At 36.9% G+C, this 21941-nt stretch overlaps 1 protein-coding gene across 10 annotated transcripts in view; it reads right to left on the reverse strand.

The window, feature by feature from the left end:
* Positions 1-21941, reverse strand: part of LOC127859351 (zinc finger protein 394-like) — a 67281-nt gene that overhangs the window by 31876 nt on the left and 13464 nt on the right. For 8 of the 10 annotated variants that reach the window (XR_008039325.1, XR_008039329.1, XR_008039324.1 and 5 more), the window contains exon 4: positions 10315-10778. Coding sequence is in view for 4 of the 10 variants with exons in the window: in XM_052396701.1 (XP_052252661.1) it covers positions 10315-10778 (464 nt within the window). In the remaining 6 variants the exon portion in view is untranslated. Of the gene's footprint in view, positions 1-1051; positions 6380-10314; positions 10779-21941 lie in introns of those variants that run through there. The other 2 variants (XM_052396698.1, XM_052396697.1) reach the window with 1 other exon arrangement.

The raw sequence follows: 21941 nt of genomic DNA on the forward strand, positions 1-21941 counted from the left end.
ATAAAAAATCCAAGAATCCAAATTTTTTCTTCATGTTGGTTCCATTTTTAACATTCAATACTTCTTCGCTTTAAGTAATTTAATAGAAACATGTTTAATTTGTTTTCTTTTTCTTTCTTGATGTTTTTCCTGAAAATTATCATAAAATTCTCAATTGGGTTGAGAAAGCTCATTGTGCCCGATTTGAAAGTACCAGCATTAATCTTTCATGTGTAAAGATGAAAGTCGATATAATTTCCCACGTAGATTGGATAGGTTGTATTCTGTAAATGTCGTTATTTTGCTAAATGTATACCTCTTTCAGTGCTGGAACCGAATTTTGAAGGCTTTTGCAAACAGTTTGGATCCAGATGAGACGCCACAGAACGTGGCGACTCATCAGGATCCAAACTGTTAGCTATTCTGATAGTATTCTTTAAAAAAATTCAAAGAAAATGCTAATTTTAGAAATTCAGCAGACAACATTTAAGCACACGACAAATTTCCCAGCATGCAAAGGGATACAGTTCTACTGCTGAGTGCTCTTTTTATTTGAATACGTTGAAAAGTGTCTAGAGACAGTAAATAATTTCCGATTCTTTTGTTTTTGTCCATTTGTTCAAGCAGAATGATTAGTGGCATATTTTTGGGATGGGAAAAAGTTCGGACATTCTGATCTTGCAAAACTAATAAAGAAATCGAAGGATTTTTAAAATTCAAATATGATTTAAAAGGAGTGCGAGGGACTCCCCAGACACAAAAACAAGGAGTCCGAGTCTCATTTTAAGCGGTCTGGGACTCCCATTAGTGTCCAATGCTGGTGTGAATAATGTAAATTACGCATCTGTAAAACTAGTCCCTTTTTAGACTTATTTACTAGATACATCTATCTTGGCTCAGTTCAAACAGTCGGTTATTCCTAATTGTTAATTAAAAGTACATCTTTCATATATTATCAACTGGATCCAACAACAAGTAAGTGGACCACAATATGAAGCGATTCTTTCATTTTTTGGATTGATATTTCCATTGTAGACTTTTTATAACACTATACATTGGTTATAAACAACAATTATCCAGCTTGTTATTTATTTTAATAATTGCACAAAAGTTTTATAACATTCCCAACAAAATTGTTTAGGTTTAAAATAAAAACATTCAAACTCAGCAAGGAACAAACTTTGATAGGCATAGACACTTTTATCATATCTCCTACAATTACTTTTGTCAACCCTTTACCATTTAGATACATATTTACGCATTTGTAGTCCCTTAGAAAGTTCAATATAATTTAAGACTTTCTTACTGAATTCAGGTTTTAAAGGCTTCATTTCCAACCCTAAGATACTGATGAGCAGGCTAGCAAACAGCATAAAACCTGAACAGACTGCAAGTTACTTGCAGGCTGATCTGGTTTTATGCTGTTTGCACATAGCCATTTGCACTTAGCTTCTAAGCGGGAGAGGGTTAAAGGATTCCCATTCATTGAAAATCACAAACAATACAAAGTGATCTTTCTTAAATCCCTTACAAAAGGGAACATAGAATTAAGGATATCATACATTAACTCCTTAACACCCTAGTGTGACCTTGACCTTTGAAAAAGATGATGGAATAAATTTGAAGAGCAAGTTGAATGTACCGGTAATTGACACTTATGTTGTAGATGCCTTGACAATGAACTGATTTGAAAATGTAAATCCACATCTTTTTGTAAAAGCTTTTATAAGAAAACATGACGTGTGAGATAATAACATGTGTCACATATACTTGAAATCATCCGAGCGAAAAAGTTTTTTTCCTAAAATCATAAATGTAAATGTAGCATTTCCTATGACAAACACAAATGGTTAACACAGAATCCTTTTTTTAAAAATAACATATTATGATTTAAGTGACACGGTTTACCAAATTTAGGGTTCTAAAAGGACTTGTTCACAGATTGTCCAAGTGACAATTTTGTGTACTTAATCCCCCCCCCCAAAAAAAAACAAAGATAAACAAATGAAGTAGACTTTACAGAAAATACATTTTGGCTTATAGGTTATCCTCCTTCAAAATTGATAAAATAATTTTGAGTGTTTCTGTTGTTATTGTTAAATTTTGTGACAACACATGGATCCCTTATTTAAAGTGTAGAATCCATGAGAATATTATATCAAGTAACAATTCTGATGGCAGAGTGGTTAAATTTATAGCCATTTACTTAGAAACAAGAGCTGTCACCATAGGATGACTTATGCCCCCTATAAACGCTTGATAGAAGTTATGAGCTTTTTTCAAAACCTAAACCAAGATTTCGAAACCTTAACTCGGACCCTAAGTTCAACGTCAAGGTCACAGGGGTCAAAATGTTTGTGTGTATGGAAAGGCCTTGTCCATATACACATGCATACCAAATATGAAGGTTACATCTCAAGGGACATAGAAGTTATGAGCATTTTTCGAAACCTAAACGCAAAGTGTGACGGAAAGACGGACAGACGGACGGGCAGTCCGATCACTATATGCCCTCCTACCAAGGGCATAAAAAGTTTTTTTAAGACTCAGAGGGGCAAACTTTATCTCCTGTTTAAAAAAACAACAATGCTATTTATGTTAATAACATGAGCTTCATAGTTCAGATGTATAATTCTATAAATTGAGGGCATTTTATAACACAATTCAAAAATGCCAAAGTCTGTGAACCAGTCCCTTAAAGTTGATTAAAATGTTAATTTTATTATAAGATACCAGTATTGGTAATAATCTTCAATGAATTACAGATGACACTAGAGCTTTGTCACAGACATGAAGAATACCCCCACATGCCGCATGGACACAGAATATTTTTCATGTTGTCTTCACAAAAAACAGCGGACACCATGCTCAATGTTTAAAACGCACTAAGTGACCTAATGACCTAGTTTTTTAACCGGCATGACCCATATTCAAACTTGACCTAGACATCATCTAGATACAACTTCTGACCAAGTTTGGTGAAGTTCGGATGAAAACTACTTGAATTTGAGAGCGGACACCATGCTCAAAGTTTAAAACTCACTAAGTGACCCCGTGACCTAGTTTTTGACCTGCCATGACCCATGTTTGAACTTGGCCTAGACATCATCTAGATTCAACTTCTGACCAAGTTTGGTGAAGATCGGATGAAAACAACTTGAATTAGAGAGCGGACACTTAATACGGACCGACTGACAGACAAGCTCACTCCTATATACCCCCCTAAACTTCGTTTGTGGGGGTATAACAAACTGATAAAATGCAAACTTCAATTTATATTAATAATATCATATTCATATAAAGCATTTTGTGTAGTTCTCTGTTTTGTATACTACATGTACTTAGTAATAGTATGACACTCAAAACTTACACAACCATGTCAATTGTGTCATATTGGCATCTGTATATTGTATACAAACAACTTTGAAACAAGGGCTGTTTGTAAAACATGCACGCCCCCCATATGGGCTGTCAGTTGTAGTGGCAGCTATTGTGTGAATACGTTTTTTGGCACTGTGACCTTGACCTTTGACCTAGTGACCTGAAAATCAATAGGGGTCATCTGCGATTCATGATCAATGTACCTATTAAGTTTCATGATCCTAGGCGTAAGCTTTCTTGTGTTATCATCCGGAAACCATTTTACTGTGTCAAGTCACCGTGACCTTTGACCCAGTGACCTGAAAGTCAATAGGGGTCATCTGCGCGTCATGATCAATGTACCTATTAAGTTTCATGATCCTAGGCATAAGCGTTCTTAAGTTATCATCCGGAAACCATTTTTCTAAGTTGAGTCACCGTGACCTTGACCTTTGACCTAGTGTCCTGAAAATCAATAGGGGTCATCTGCGACTGATGATCAATGTACCTATTAAGTTTCGTGATCCTAGGCATAAGCGTTCTTGAGTTATCATCCTGAAACCATTTTACTATTTCGGGTCACCATGACCTTGACCTTTGACCTAGTGACCTGAAAATCAATAGGGGTCATCTGCGAGTCATGATCAATGAAGTTTCATGATCCTAGGGATAAGCGTTCTTGAGTTATCATCCGGAAACCATTTTACAATTTTGGGTCACAGTGACCTTTGACCTAGTGACCTGAAAATCAATAGGGGTCATCTGCGAGTCATGATCAATGTACCTATCAAGTTTCATGATCCTAGGCATAAGCGTTCTTGAGTTATCATCCGGAAACCATTTTACTATTTCGGGTCACCGTGACCTTAACCTTTGACCTAGTGACCTCAAAATCAATAGGGGTCATCTGCAAGTCATGATCAATGTACCTATGAAGTTTCATGATCCTAGTCCTAAGCGTTCTTGAGTTATCATCCGGAAACCATTTTACTATTTTGGGTCACAGTGACCTTGACCTTTGACCTAGTGACCTGAAAATCAATAGGGGTCATCTGCGAGTCATGATCAATGTACCTATCAAGTTTCATGATCCTAGGCATAAGCGTTCTTGAGTTATCATCCGGAAACCATTTTACTATTTCTGGTCACCGTGACCTTGACCTTTGACCTAGTGACCTCAAAATCAATAGTTTTTTTTTCTGAAAGTAATGATCAATGTACCTATGAAGTTTCATGATCCTAGGCCTAAGCATTCTTGAGTTATCATCCGGAAACCATCTTGTGGACGGACATACGGACGGACCGACATGAGCAAAACAATATACGACCTCTTCTTTGAAGGGGGGCATAAAAATAACAACATTCAAATCTTATTCTATGCAAAATATTTGCAGAAAGAACCTTGTTATAAAATTAGTGCATCAAACTTTTTATCTCCCTACAAAGTGTCAGCGTTTTCTGTCTCTTCATTTTCTGCCATAGCTAGCACTTGGCTGACATCGTGTGCTGACATAAAATTCGTAGAATCTGTAGAGGTCCCATTTGGTGTGTAACCACTGGTTGGTGTGTAACCACTGGTTAGAGGTACCACTGGAGCAATGTCCAGCATCCTGAGGACATGACCAGCATTCACCCCACCTTTAATGTCACCTTCAAAACCGTCCAATGACAAAGGTTTAGATGTGTTGAATGCCGGGTCTGATTGAGAATACACTATTGAATTTGAGACCATTAGTGGGGAAAAAGCCGCACTTGTTATAGCTTGAGGTGCACTGGCTGCTGTTTTTATACACATGGTTGTATTTAAAGTCCTTGTGAAGGGCTGCGTTGGGAAAAGTTTTACAACTGAAGACGCTGAGGACGATGGACTGATGACATACACAGATGAACTAGGTGGATGCACTGCGTAGGATATGTGTGGCTCTTTTTGCAATGAATAAAACGCACTCATGCCTGTAGACTTTTGAGAAAAGTTGAATTTTGGTATAGAAAAAACTGTAAGAGGTTGAGTATTGATAATGTCAATCTGACTCTTAACTGTATCGTTGCTGGGTGGAATGTTTTTAGGTTTAGGACTTTCAACATAATTTATGGTACATTGCAGGGGATTTATAATGGAAGCCACAGGCTGGCATAAATCAGATTTTGTTGGTGTTGCATTGATTTCTAACGTCTTAGCTTCAATTTTATGTGTCTCCTCTGGCACAACACATTTTTCTGAAGACTTCAATGTTTCTACATCTTCAAACTGAGATTTGTCTGTATCTTTATGTTTGCGTCCTATAACATCAGACAGAGTGTTATGGGCAGACCTCACATGCCTAGATAAACCACTTTTGTACTTAAACCCGGACCCACACCAACATCGGAACATGTGGTCAGAGTGCACGGCTTTCACGTGCATGTCTAGGTAGCTGTTACAGCGAAACTTAGTCAAGCAGAACTCACACTCCACCTCTGTTGCAGTTTTACACACCTTCTCATGCGTGTTCCTGGAATATTCACTATGAAACTTTTTCTCACATGTTGAACATTGAAAAGGCTTTTGACCTGCATGTTTGTTCATGTGGTATTTTAACAATGATTTTCTTAGGAATATTTTTCCGCAGTTTTCTACTGGGCACTTGAGCACTGTCACTGATTCTGGCTGCAATCCATGATGAGTCATGTGCTGCCTCAGGTCAGAATTACGTTTGAACTGATGACCACAAACGTCGCACACTTTGGGGACGGAATGCTTCAACGCAAAATGGGCATTCTTTTCCTCTTCACTTTTGAAGAACACATGACAAATACTGCATCTAATCTGGTTGGGCATATGCAGTCGCACATGCCGGCGAATGTTGCTCCTGCGTTTCACAGTCAATTCACAGTAGTTGCAGGAGAATTCAGTGCATTCTGTAAGTGTATCGAATGATTTCGTATACATTTCATCAAGTTTCAGCCTTTCAGTTCCATCCATTTTCATTTGAGCAGGGTCAATTTCCTTGGGGATAGCAGCTTCCTGTATGCTTGAGTTTTCATTAGAGCTGGACTCCCTCTGAAACAAGAACAAATATTGTCATGCACTGCAAATCTAACAAAATCTCATTAAAACAACTGTAAATATGCAGGGCTTTCAACACTTTTGCTTTTTTAATCTGAATTCTTATGATTAAACAATGAATACATTAAGTTTTAGGAAAAAAGAAATTCATAAAAGATTATTTGATATAATTATTATATAATTTATAAAAATGAAAATTTAATACATGTCTTACAAATTGTACCAGTTATCCCCCTAACAATTTTCTTCTACAGAATGATGAGATATTTAAATGAATGAATGAAAGCCCTGCATTTTCTTGTTAAATATTGGATGTCATTACCTTTGTGTCAGATGGACCTTCCTATTTTCCATAGATTCCTTTTGATCCTGAAAGAATTCTGTTACCAAACTGTGTTTGTGCCCATACACTAGTAACACCAGAACTCTCATTGTCTTTGGCAAAATGTTTAACCTTCATTGTAAACTGTTTACATATTTTTAAATATTTTTTTAATCATATTTTTGATGTTTTGCTTAATGAAAACATTTTTTTGCAGAAGTGCTTGACAAGATTGGTTTAAGAGTTTGTATGGAAAATGAGGTTGAGAAATTACTTATGTTTAGGAATTTTTTACAAACATTATTGGTAATGCCTTGAAGTTATTGTTTGAAGTTTACTACATGTAGCATGTGCAGGGTAATAAACAATCATTTTGGCCACTGTTCCTTCAATACTTCTTGTGTTATCTGAGGGGTCCACCTCAAATTTTAGGGGTCATTGGCTAATTGGTCCACAATAAATAGCAACCCCTACATGAGTGAAATTTAAGTACTATATTTGGCTAGTTAACTTCAATGCTGTTAATCATATAATAGTAGTAAGGTTCTTTAGCCAGGAACATTTGAGAAGACTCGGACACAAAATTATTTTTTAATAGGCTTTTTTTTCTGTTTTAGCAAAATCCGAAACAAAACACATAAGTTAAACACAAACCAACAGATATCACAACCATAATACATACTACAACTGACTTAAGAGAATAGCGTGCTGTTCATAAGTGTAACTTATTTTAAGCAATATTATTTCTTTTCTTAATTTGAAATTAGAGTAATGTGGATGGAAATGCAAGACTTTGATATGCAGGTTAATTGAAGAAATAAATCCATGAACAAATATGCTTGTATTTTGAACATCAAGGCTTAATAAATCACATGATTTCAAAAACCAGAAAAGTAAAATACTTCTTTCAAATTTTCTAGATTTGCATATTTAAACATTAAGATAAAAGCTGCTTGTTCAACTGAATTGAAAGGTTTTTTTACAAAAGCATGATTTAAGTTTTTAATTTTAAATAAATTATAAAACCTTATCAAACTGTGAACGAGCAGCTTTAATACAAGTAAGAAGTTTAGAAAGACTTAAACCTTACCATTCTTTGGGCAGGCTTCCAAATATAAAGGTGCGTCTTCAATTCCACTCTTTGCAGAACTGTTTAAAAGTCTGGTACTGAAGATCTTTATATTTGTGTCAATTAATCATTCACGATTTAAAAGTGCTCGTTCACAACTTTGAAGTAATTACATGTATCTATCACCAGGATTTTGTTAAGGTGCAAGGGTAAACACCCGCATTTATCTATTGGTTCTGAACCGTTCAAATGTTTCATTTGTATGTGTCCTGTATAAATTTCTACATTACTACACAGCAAAAACATTACATATACAATGAAATATTGGCACAAAGGAAAACCCTGATTTGGTACTCAAGGCTCTGGAGGACTGCTTCCCTAGAAGGCTCTGTGATTAGGCCTGATGTAACACAATTATTAAGAAGCATTTCTTGAGAACCAGTGTAATTATTTTAGGCTTATTTTACATACAAGTTATATAATTTGTTTGAAGTAGGCATAATTCTTCAGCTGCAAAAGCTTACTGCCAACAACAAGGGCAGAAACCTCATTCTCATATGCTGTGTTTGATAACAGAAGGGCCATGACTTCTTTTAAACCATTTATGCCTAGTGAACTCACCTGTTTTTCTAAATTGGATCAATTTTTTTCCAAAATTAGGGATGTCTAGTATATTTATTTCTATATTTACAATATTTCTTCAAGAAATTGATTTAAGCAAACAGCGCAGACCCTGATGAGACGCCGCATCATGCGGCGTCTCATCTGGGTCTATGCTATTTGCCAAGGCCTTTTTTCTAGACGCTAGGCATAAATGGGTTAAGCGCTCACCTGAGTTAACAGACACCTTTTGTTAAAAACTGGAGCAGTTGATCTGGTTTTAGACCCGACTCGACACAGATTCAAACATTGCCTAAATATTGTAAAGTTATTATTCTGACTAAGCTTTTCAATATTGAGTCATAAAGGGGACCTTGCGAGTGGTATCAAGTTGTTGCTTTCTAAGATTTTACCTGGTGACCTAGTTTTTGGAAGCGCACCTGAGCACACCTGACCCACATTCATACATAGCCTAGATATCAACAAGATAAACATTCTGTTTTAGTCTTGAGTAATAAATGTGGCCACTAGAGTTGTACACAGAAATCTGGGTACACAGTACGACCAAAGTTAGAACCTGGCTTGGATATTGTCAAAACAAACATCCTGACAAAAATTCATCAAAATTTAGTCATAAAATGTGGCCTTTACAGTGGTACATGTATCAATATTTTTCTAAGATTTCACCAACTGACCTAGTTTTTTAATTCAAGTGACCCACGTTGGAGCTTGACCTTGAAATTGTCCAGATATATAAATACTTTAATGAAGTTTCATAAAGTTTCTCTAAAAACAAGAAAAATGTGTTTGTCAGAAACACCATGTCCCCTTCTGCGCCGCTTTTTTTTATTTTATAACTTTGACCTTGAAGGATGACCTTGACCTTTCACCACTCAAAATGTGCGGCTCCATGAGATACACATGCATGCCAAATATCAAGTTGGTATATTCAATATTGCCAAAGTATTCATAAAATGAGCGATTTTGGCCACATATACTTGACCTCTGACCTTGAAGGATGACCTTGACCTTTCACCACTCAAAATGTGCGGCTCCATGAGACACATGCATGCCAAATATCAAGTTGGTATCTTCAATATTGCCAAAGTATTCATAAAATGAGCGATTTTGGCCACATATATTTGACCTCTGACCTTGAAGGATGACCTTGACCTTTCACCACTCAAAATGTGTGGCTCCATGAGATACACATGCATGCCAAATATCAAGTTGGTATCTTCAATATTGCCAAAGTATTCATAAAATGAGCGATTTTGGCCACATATATTTGACCTCTGACCTTGAAGGATGACCTTGACCTTGCACCACTCAAAATGTGCAGCTCCATGAGATACACATGCATGCCAAATATCAAGTTGCTATCTTGAATATTGCAAAAGTTATTGCAAATGTTAAAGTTTGAGCAAACAGACCAACAGACCAACGTACAGACCAACAGACAGGGCAAAAACAATATGTCCCCCACTATAGTGGGTGGGGGACATAAAAATGTGGCATCTGCGGTGGCAAAAAGTTGACGAAGCAGCACACCCCATTATGACGGACGCAGATAGCAGAGGCTGATCATAACAGCTCACCAAGAGAACTACCAGGAGTGTCATGTGATCAGGTGAGCTAAAAACAGATGCTCCGAGATCTGGAATATTTATCAGCAACAAAGATGTAGTAGACAACTGTGAGATGATTCAGTGAAGTCCAAAGAACCAAGAAAAAGCAACATCCATTAAAATATTTGGTCATAAGGAGCAAATTGTAAATTAAGTTACTTAAGTATTCAGGTACTGGACGAAATACAGACAGATGAACGGGGCATTCACTATTTTATGTATTTAGAACATATGAAACAGTTAGGACTAATTGAAAAATATTCAGAGGTGATCTTAACCAAGCAAGCAACCAATTATCTAAGACACCTACTTTTGCCTGTGATGTGTCCTCAGTCATAGTCTGGCCAGCTGCAACTATGGCTTCCACCATCTCCATCTCAGCATCTTGTACAGACAGGAGATTTTCAGTCTCTGAGACCCCGTAGTCATCATCGTTATCGCCATTATCAATGTCATTGTTGTAATCATTTTCATCATCATCGTCATCTGATGCCTCTGTCTTAACCAATATATTCTGTTCCTGCTCTGGGGAGGGGCTTCTTTCTGTTCCATCTGCAGCCATGTTTCCAAACAATGGGACTGTTATAATATTTGTGGAGGGTACAACTTTAGCCTGTTTTACTACTGGGGCTTTCACAGGACTTTGAGCAGTGGCAGTTGCTGCGGCCTTGCGTTTTCTGGTCATTTCGCGAACAGGTCGCATGCTTATTGATGTTGTTGTGGCTTCTTCTTTCTCTACCAGGCCACCAAGTTTTTCTGTGGTTGCTGACAGATCTACAAACATTGAAAGGTTTTTAATTTAAAATTGCAATTTTTCTTAATGGACTTAAAGCATTACCTATATCTTAGGCCTAAAAAAAAATTATGTTGTGGTTCTGGTAACATTGCCAAAATTTCTAGGTAGGGTAGGTCGATTTTTTATTATTTTTATTTTATTTTTTTATTTTCTCCAGACAAGATGGCTGTTTTTAAAAGTAATTTTATGCTGATGGTTTTCACATTAAACCTCTATGTACACCATAGAAAAGTGTTCCCATTATTGTGTAGTGATTGTCTTTGTATATATATCATTTTAACAACTCTTTTTTTCAGCCAGGTGAGATTCAACCTATGATAAAAACCAATAGAACAACCACCATGGTTCCGGTTTATGCCCAAAAACTTAGTTTAATATGGGTTTATGAACGTAATGGATGCAAATTGATTAAAGAATATATGTTATTAAATCACGTAATTGAAAGTTAAAAAAAATCACTGTTTTACCCCACCAACTCACGATCGCATGAAACTTACCCAGTGCTTTCCACAGGATTTTTTTCAGACATCCAGGGGCCGTAAGTGGGGGGGAGGGGGGGGGGTATGGGCTGCACCCTCCATACGTGATTTTTATTACATTTGTAGAGTGAAATGACAGTATTTGGTGTGTTATGACTCTTCAAGAACAAGAGGGCCATGATGGCCCTGTATCGCTCCACTGTTTTTTTTGTGCAACAAAAGCGTGCAATGCGCATGGGTTGAAAAAATTTGATCCCTGGGGCTTAATGTGAACAAACTTGGTAGAGGACTATAAGATGTCATTACATACCAAATTTGGTAGCCCTATGCCATACGGTTATGGACGAGAAGATTTTTTAAGCTTGCACAAAATAGGACTTATAGAAGCAAATTTTCGATTTTTTTACTCCCCAGAGCGGGGTCAAATTTGACCACCAGGGGCATAATTTGAACAAACTTGGTACAGGACTATTAGATGTCACTACATACCAAATTTGGTAGCCCTAGGCCCAATGGTTATGGACAAGAAGATTTTTAAAGCTTTCACAAAATAGGCCTTATATAAGCAAATGTTCATTTTTTGACCCCCCGGGGCGGGGTCAAATTTGACCCCAGGGGCTTAATTTGAACAAACTTGGTAGAGAACAATAAGATGTCACTACATACCACATTTGGTAGCCCTAGGCCCAATGGTTATGGACAAGAAGATTTTAAAAGTTTTCACAAAATAGGCCTTTTATAAGCAAATGTTCAATTTTTGACCCCCCGGGGCAGGGTCAAATGTGACCCCAGGGGCATAATTTGAACAAACTTGGCAGAGGACTATTAGATGTCACTACATACCAATTTTGGTAGCCCTAGGCCCAATGGATATGGTTAAAAAGATTTATAAAGTTTGCACAAAATAGGCCTTATATTAGCAAATTTTCTATTTTTTAACAACCCCGGGGCAGGGTCAAATTTGACCCCAGAGGCATTATTTGAACAAACATGGTAGAGGACTATAAGATGTCACTACATAACAAATTTGGTAGCCCTAGGACCAATGGTTATGGACAAGAAGATTTTTAAAGTTTGCACAAAATAGGCCTTATATTAGCAAATTTTCAATTTTTTAACCCCCCGGGGCAGGTTCAAATTTGACCCCAGGGGCATAATTTGAACAAACTTGGCAGAAAACTATAAGATGTCACTACATAGCAAATTTGGTAGCCCTAGGCCCAATGGTTATGGACAAGAAGATTTTTAAAGTTTTCACAAAATAGGCCTTATATAGCAAATTTTCAATTTTTTAACCCCCCGGGGCAGGGTCAAATTTGACCCCAGGGGCATAGTTTGAACAAACTTGGTAGAAAACTATAAGATGTCACTACATAGCAAATGTGGTAGCCCTGGGCCCAATGGTTATGGACAAGAAGATTTTTAAAGTTTGCACAAAATAGGCCTTATATAAGCAAATTTTCAATTTTTTAACCCCCCGGGGCAGGGTCAAATTTGACCCAAGGGGCATAATTTGAACAAACTTGGTAGAGGACTATAAGATGTCACTACATACTAAATTTGGTAGCCCTACGCCCAATGGTTATGGACAAGAAGTTTTTTAAAGTTTGCACAAAATAGGCCTTATATAAGCAAATTTTCAATTTTTTGACCCCCCGGGGCAGGGTCAAATTTAACCCCAGGGGCATAATTTGAACAAACTTGGTAGAGGACTATAAGATGTCACTACATAGCAAATTTGGTAGCCCTAGGCCCAATGGTTATGGACAAGAATTTTTTTAAAGTTTGCACAAAATAGGCCTTATATAAGCAAATGTTCAATTTTTTGACCCCCCGGGGCAGGGTTAATTTTGACCCCAGGGGCATAATTTGAACAATCTTGGTAGAGGACTATAAGATGTCACTACATACTAAATTTGGTAGCCCTAGGCCCAATGGTTATGGACAAGAAGACTTTTAAAGTTTGCACAAAATAGGCCTTATATAAGCAAATTTTCAATTTTTTGATCCCCCGGGGGAAGGGTCAAATTTGACCCCAGGGGCATAATTTGAACAAATTTGAAAGAGGTTCACCACATGAACATTCCTGAGAAATTTCATCAGAAATGGACCAGTAGTTTAGGAGAAAATGTTTAAAGAAAAAGTTAACGCACGCACGCACGGACGCACACACGACGGACACAGGACCATGACATAAGCCCCGGCCAGTGGAGCTAAAAATTGTCGGGACATTTGACCAAAAAGCAGGACACCTAAAACGATCTATCATTCCACCTTTACTGTAGTCAGTATAGTACTAACAAAAACTCTTGATACTTTTATTCAAGACATAAAACATCTGATATGAAGAATGAAATCCAAAACATAACAATAACAGTTTTATTAAATAAGACAATAGCAAACAACGAACATAATATTCATCTTTTTAGAATACAAAATCTGGAACATTACGACAACAATACTCATTATATTACTTTCAGTGGCAAACATTAACGCAGGGGAGGCTATCCAGTACACTGAAAGTACGGGTTACAGTAAACTATCTACCGAACAGTTACATCAGCTTGACACGGAATGCGCGGCCGTACACATTTTTATTACAATTACACCCAATTACACTAGACAGGATGGGTATCACTTATTGGACTGTTTGTTACGATTTTGGTGTATTGCACATTCGGATTATCCCGCTATTTTGGAACTAAACATTGAATGTAAAAGACTCATTAATGACGTAGAGTTAATTTTACAAAACAATTGTTTTGTAAACCGTTTCAAACAAAGACAAAAACAAACACATTTTCAACATTTATTTCATTATAATACAACTATCGATAGCAATAAGCGACCACTATCTTGAAGACCACCATTGTGTGAATGCCTGATAAAATCAATAATTAGCTGATAAATCGCTGATAAGGTGTCATAAACAACACTGGTACACACGAGAAGTAGAATCGGAATGTTAATTGGGGGCAATAAAGGGATTAGCGGTGGTAAGTGTTAGCGAAACAGATCTTGAATAGCGAATTCTATTGGGAACCTATAGACCTTACATCGTTTTTTACGAATGTCGGGACAAATCGTCTCATATCGGGACGCCGGGACAAAGGGCCCAAAAGCGGGACTGTCCTGCCGAGATCGAGACGTCTGGCATGTATGATAAAGCACTGTTTATTTGACACTAGAATTAGTTAATGTCGCGTTAGCATTAAAATTCAGAAGCGTGTTTCGGAAAACAAATTGAAAAATGCTCATTTGAGAATCGAACGAAAAAGATGAGTGTGTTAAAAAACAAAGCCAACATACATGTACTGCCATAAAATCACACAAATATGAAAATTACGTCACTCGTTGTCTGCATGATTTTACTGCAGATACAGGTATGACTGCTTACGAGTGTTGTCGCTCTTTCAAAGCGTGTGCTCTCATTGGCCAATTACAACGGTGATCCGCCTTAATCCGGGCTTAAGTTGGGTAAAGAGATACATGACGTAATTGACAGAGAATCATAAATCGGCTCTCACAATTTTCGGCTAAGTTGCTATCGCTTTGATATTTATCGTACCTGAAAACGGTTAAAAAGTTAAGGGTTGGCATGGTCAATAAAAACTGAAGGGTCGGCGCATTTTCCTAGGTACGGTCGGGTGACCGGAACCACAACATTAATTTTTTTAGGCCTTAAGCATTTAACATACAAGATGTTTTTGAGAAACACAATGTCCCCCTATATGATGTTGACCTTGTAGGATGACCTTGACCCTTCACCACTCAAAATGTGCAGCTCCTTGAGATACACACGCATTTCAAATATAAAATTGCTAGCTTCAATATTGCAGAAGTGACATTACATGCGCAATTTTGACCCATATACTTGACCTTGAAGGATGACCTTGACCTTTCACCACTCAAAATGTGCAGCTCCATGAGATACACATGCATGCCAAATATCAAGTTGCTATCTTCAATATTGCAAAAGTATTCATAAAATAAGCGATTTGGGCCACATATATTTGACCTCTGACCTTGAAGGATGACCTTGACCTTTCACCACTCAAAATGTGCAGCTTCATGAGATACACATGCATGCCAAATATCAAGTTGCTATCTTCAATATTGCAAAAGTATTCATAAATTAAGCGATTTGGGCCACATATATTTGACCTCTGACCTTGAAGGAAGACCTTGACCTTCTACCACTCAAAATGTGCAGCTCCATGAGATACACATGCATGCCAAATATCAAGTTGCTATCTTCAATATTGCAAAAGTATTCATAAAATGAGCGATTTTGGCCACCTATATTTGACCTCTGACCTTGAAAGATGACCTTGACCTTTCACCACTCAAAATGTGCTGCTTCATGAGATACACATGCATGCCAAATATGAAGTTGCTATCTTCAATATAGCAAAAGTTATTGCAAAATGTTAAAGTTGGCGCAAACAGACCAACCAACAGACCAACCAACCAACAGACAGGGCAAAAACAATATGTCCCCCACTACTATAGTGTGGGACATAAAAAAGACAACAGTAGAACAACTTAAAACAAGAGGCCCATGAGGGCCTGAATTCATGGGCCTGAATCGCTCTACTGCTATAAACACTGTGCAAGTTTGGAAAGAATAAGATGGAAACTGTGTACTTAATCGCGCAAACAAGGAGAATTTTCTCAAATTCAAGGGGAGATTATTGTGTTCTTATTTCTCCGATACTGCTCATATTCAATAGGGTTCAAGTACTCATTGATATAAAGATACTGAGCAAATTTGGAAATAATTGGATGAAAATTGTGGAATTAGTTGCGTAAACAAGCGGGATTTCAAAATTTTCTCATATTCAAGGGGAAGTCATTCTGTACTTATTTCTTCGATATTGCTCTTTTTAAACAAGGGCTGTTTGTAAAACATGCCCCATATTGGCTGTCAGTTGTAGTGGCAGCATTGTGTGAATACGTTTTTTGTCACTGTGACCTTGACCTTTGACCTAGTGACCTGAAAATCTATAGGGGTCATCTGCCAGTCGTGATCAATGTACCTATAAAGTTTCCTTAGGCCTTATTATTCTTGAGTTATCATCCGAAAAACCATTTTACTGTTTTGAGTCACTGTGACCTTGACCTTTGACCTGAAAATTGATAGGGGTAATATGCCAGTCATGATCAATGTACCTATGAAGTTTCATGATCCTAGGCGTAAGCATTCTTGAGTTATCATCCGGAAACCATTTAACTGTTTCGAGTCACTGTGACCTTAACCTTTGACCTAGTGACCTGAAAATCAATAGGGGTCATCTGCCAGCCATGATCAATGTAACTATGAAGTTTCATGATCCTAGGCCTAAGCATTCTTGAGTTATCATCTGGAAACCATTTTACTATTTCGAGTCACTGTGAACTTGACCTTTGATCCAGTGACCTGAAAATCAATAGGGTTCGAGTCTTCATTAATAAGAAGACACTGAACAAGTTTGAAAAGAATCGGATGAAAACTGTGGACTTTATTGGACAAACAAGAAAAAGTAACCACTTTACTTTTTCTTGTCATTGTGACCTTGACCTTTGACCTAGTGACCTGAAAATCAATAGGGGTCATCAGCCAGTCATGATCAATGTACCTATGAAGTTTCATGATCCTATGCCTAAGCATTCTTGAGTTAACATCTGGAAACCATTTTACTATTTCGAGTCACTGTGACCTTGACCTCTGACCCAGTGACCTGAAAATCAATAGGGTTTGAGTCCTCATTAATATAAAGACACTGAACAAGTTTGAAAAGAATCTGATGAAAACTGTGGACTTTATCGGATAAACAAGAAAAAGTAACCATTTTACTATTTCGAGTCACTGTGACCTTGACCTTTGACCTAGTGACCTGAAAATCAAAAGGGGTCATCAGCCAGTCATGATCAATGTACCTATGAAGTTTCATGATCCTAGGCCTAAGCATTCTTGAGTTAACATCTAGAAACCATTTTACTATTTCGAGTCAGTGACCTTACCTTTGACATAGTGACATGAAAATCAATAGGGTTTTAGTCCTCATTAATATAAAGACACTGAACAAGTTTGAAAAGAATCGGATGAAAACTGTGGACTTTATCGGATAAACAAGAAAAGTCTAACACACGCACACACACACACACACCCACAGACACCATGCCATCCCATAAGCTCTTCTGCCTTTGGCAGTAGAGCAAAAAACTTTTCATTTAAATTGAAAGAGAATCGATTATAATCATCAAACCCACTATGATGACAAATAAATAAATAATTAAATACAAATGTACCATCACATTCATATTTTTTTATCTACATTATTTTCCATCTGTATGACACAGAATTATTGCCGCGTGACACAGTATTAGAACACATTATTAAAGTTTTTACTACAAGCTATTACAAAAATCAAGTTACACCTAGATTGGGACCAACTTTGACCCCTGGAGGAGCACAATTTGTATAAACTTAGCAGAGGACCAGCATATGATTTTTCCCTCCAAATATTAATCCCCTAACCCTTTCCATTACTGAGAAAAATATTTGTATTAAAGGTATTTACTACATAAGTCAATACATGTATACATGTTAATGATTTCACCCCTGGTCTTTGTTTGATTTGACCCCAAGCGCATAATTTGAACAAACTTAGAAGAGAACAATTATACTATTCTACACAGTAAATACCAAACCCTGACCTTTGGGGGATTTCCTTAACCCATTTATGCCTAGTGGACTCTCCTATCCTTCTAAATTGGATCAATTTATTTCCAAAATTAGGGATATCTAGTATATTTATTTCTCTATTTAGAATAGTTCTAACAGAAATTCCTTTACGCAAACAGGGCAGTCCCTGATGAGACGCCGCATCATGCGGCGTCTCATCTGGGTCTTCGCTGTTTGCCAAGGCCTTTTTTCTAGACGCTAGGCATAAATGGGTTGAGAAGATTTTAAAAGTGATGTCATACATAAGTCAATTTCTAAGTTGTTATGTTTTATAAATTGTACTACTATTGGGCTGTTGCATACAATCTGATACATCTTTGTATTATGCAATAAAATAAGTGAAATATTTCCCGCTTATTATGTTTCGTTCCTGTATAACGTTGAAATCACTTTTATATTAAAACAAGTGATTAAGGCTATCGCAGAAACATGTTTAATACTTACTAAATTAATTAAACAACAGTAAGGTGTTTGTACAGTGAGTATATTGTATTTAGTTATATATAAGTCTTTATTTTATTTTATTTATCATAAGTCTATAGACTATAGAAATCATGTGAACCCTGGGGCATGGCAAGTTTTGACTCAAGGGCATTGTTTGAACAAACTCAGTAGAGTACCACAAGACAATGTAACATACGGTTACCAAATATGAAAGCACTGACCCTTGTTTTTTTTAAATCTAGATTTTTTTGCTCTGCTTATCTACATATGAAGAACTTTGAAAGAAGGTCATTCAAAGCTCATTCCTGAGAAGTTTCATTACAATCTGCTCAGCAGTTCACATGGAAATACAAAAAAACAAGCACTATGTCCCCATATGTATGACCTTTGACCTTGAAGGATGACATCACTCAAAATGTGCAGCTCCATGAGATACACATGCATGCCAAATATCAAGTTGCTAGCTTCAATATTGCAAAAGTGTACATTTAAATGAGCGATTTTGATATATTTATTTGACCTTGAATGATGACCTTGACCATGACCTTTCACCGCTCAAAATGTGCAGCTCCATAAGATACACATGCATGCCAAATATCAAGTTGCTATCTTCAATATTGCAAAAGTTATGGCAAATGTTAAAGTTGGGGCAAACAAACAAACAAACAAACGGACAGGTCAAATACAATACAGTACAGCCAAAGCGGAACAAACGTATTTCGCGATCCGCGGCGGCAAGGTGAAACGAGTCGATGCTGCGTCAGTCGTTGAAGCCGCGTCAGTATGCGGCGGCAAGTCGCATTTCGCCGCGAAACTTCGCATCTGTCCGCCGAGGCATGCCTCGATCCGCGACATGATGCCGAGTCGATGCACATCATGAAATAAAAAATCTTTTAAAAATTATTAGTTACATGTAGTTAACAAATGTTGAAAGAAATATTATAATAATAATTAAAATCATAATAAATTTATTGTGCGCGGATTGTATTAGCATATACATGTAAGCATAGTTAATGTGTCTGGCCAATATAGTTTGTTTCCCGCACGTAGTGTATGTATTTCACACATTTATAAACAAGGTCACGTAATTATCTTTTCGCACATACAAGTGGTCAAAGCTCCAGCATATGGTGGATTTATTAATTAATTGCATGTTGATTTTGCTATTATATTTAAGCTGAGAAAATTAGCAGTTTGAAGCCACATCAATAATCAAGAGGGTGACGACGTATTTGTTGTTTTGTTAATTATCAGCTTATTATAACTATTGTTTGAATATGTGTATATAACCACGTTTTATTTTGTTCATATTATTTAGTTAATATCGCTACTAATTACCCGATAATCCCGTATATTCCAGTTTTGAAGCAAATGCTGGTCAATATTTACGATACACAAACATTCTCGATATTTCCTTTAGTATCAAATACATTTTGGCATTTGTTACTATTTATAGAGATGATGAAATAACGTCTAATCGGGGCGTTTTTTTCCCACTGAACACGCGATTTACGCCTGACCTGATGTTCATGTATTTATACAACACAAAATACACCCAAACTTTCCAAACGACGTTCAACATGTCTGCATAATTTTCGTGCGCTTTTTATAAAACAAAGGATATTTTAGCACTGTTTATTTGACGCTAGAATTTGCCAAATGTCGCATTAGCATTAAAATTCAGAATTGTGTTTTGGATTTCAAATTTAATAATGATAATCGAACGAAACATTAACAGTTGCGCCTAATTAATTCTACGCTACACATACATGTATGTACATGTTGGTGGATATCTTTTCACTCGATCAGCCGCGTACGTATGCAGCGGATTTACTCCGCGAAAGTACGCGAGGTTAATACAGACTCGGCGTCGTTGCGCGGATCGATGCCGAGTGCCACGGCGATACGCCGCGTCAACACACGATTCAGCCGCCGCGTACTAATAATCTGGCCGTGGCATAGCCGCGAATTATGTTTGTGCCGCTTTGGCTGTACTGTATGTCCCCCACTATAGTGGTGGGGGACATAAAAATGGACGCAAGCACACACTGAAGGACAACAGACAATACTTCACAATATGGGCTCACTATTAGCACTTGAGCGATTTTTTTCCTTCTTTATATTGTAACTGTAAAAGGTACTGTCTCATTTGAGGAACAAATACAAAGTTCTCAATTGAAGCCTGAAATATTTCCAACAGGATTGAAACTTTCCTCATTTTTTTTCCAAAAGTGCATTATCTGCAATAAGCACTTAAACATTTTAAGCCAATATGCAATGTTAATGAATATTTGAATTGGTTTGAGCAATATAATACCAAGCCATTTAAAGCGGGTATATACGATTTTTTATATGTGTTTAATTGTAATATATTGATAAAATATGTTACAATAACACAAAATAGGCAAGAAAAATTATACATTAAAGCCGAATTTTATAAAATGCAGCAAAGACAAATTAGCGCCCCGAGCCGATAAAGACGTACATATTTTCCTACAATAACCGAAGCATTCGTCTTTGTATTATAAACCGTTAAACTACGAGGGGTGTTCCAGAAGTTCGTGGATTTTCCCTATAACTTATTAGTTTTCTGGTAAAAGTCAATGAAATGTACATATTATACAAACCAATTATCACGGACTTTATATATAAGCTAAAAATGCATGAATTCCATAAAGCGCGTTTGAAACGCGTTGCCATAGAGACCTCAGTAACGACATGCGGCGCACGCGTGTATTTTATTATAAGTATGAGCGTTACGCGAATTTAAATTTGGTTTAAATGTCGTTGATAAACAGAATTTACGGCAAATTTCACGTAACAGCGCCTAAGTCCTCCTTACAGCCCGGATTTGGCCCCTATGGACTTCCGCGTCTTCCCGGAAGTTAAATCACAGTTGCGCGGTATTCGCTTTGCAAGTAAACAGGAACTTACAGTTGCAGCAAAGCGAATCGTGTCGTCTTTTGACTGACTGGTATAGAGACACTTTTGACAAGTGGATTTCCCGACACATAAAGTGCATTCGCGTTGGATGTGATTATGTGGAAAAGATTTGACAGTTGTTAACTTCATAACGTCATTGACGTTGAACAGAAACGTTACACGTGCGTCGGTGTGCGCATTGTGCACATGTTTCAATCGCTGATATATATTTATTGTTTTATGTATTTCCATGATATTTGGAGAGTAGATTTGGAAAGGATGAAATATTCTTAACATGCTATTTGTTTGTCCATTTATGTTACCAAATGAAAGTTATAGCGAAAATCCACGAACTTCTGGAACACCCCTCGTAAGTTTAGATGCACATCGAACATGTATGGTATACATGCTGGCGAATTCGGCTGTACAGCCGTTTTCAATTTCAGAATTAAATATCTGGTTTATTTTGCATTTTTCGACACATGTTCTTCTTAACTTTTATTTTAATTTATATTGAAATATATATATAATAAGTTTTTTTACACAGTTTATATAAATTCATAAATATT

Source organism: Dreissena polymorpha, chromosome 15 (assembly GCF_020536995.1).
Source record: "Dreissena polymorpha isolate Duluth1 chromosome 15, UMN_Dpol_1.0, whole genome shotgun sequence".
In the NCBI taxonomy this organism is placed as follows: Eukaryota; Metazoa; Mollusca; class Bivalvia; order Myida; family Dreissenidae; genus Dreissena; species Dreissena polymorpha.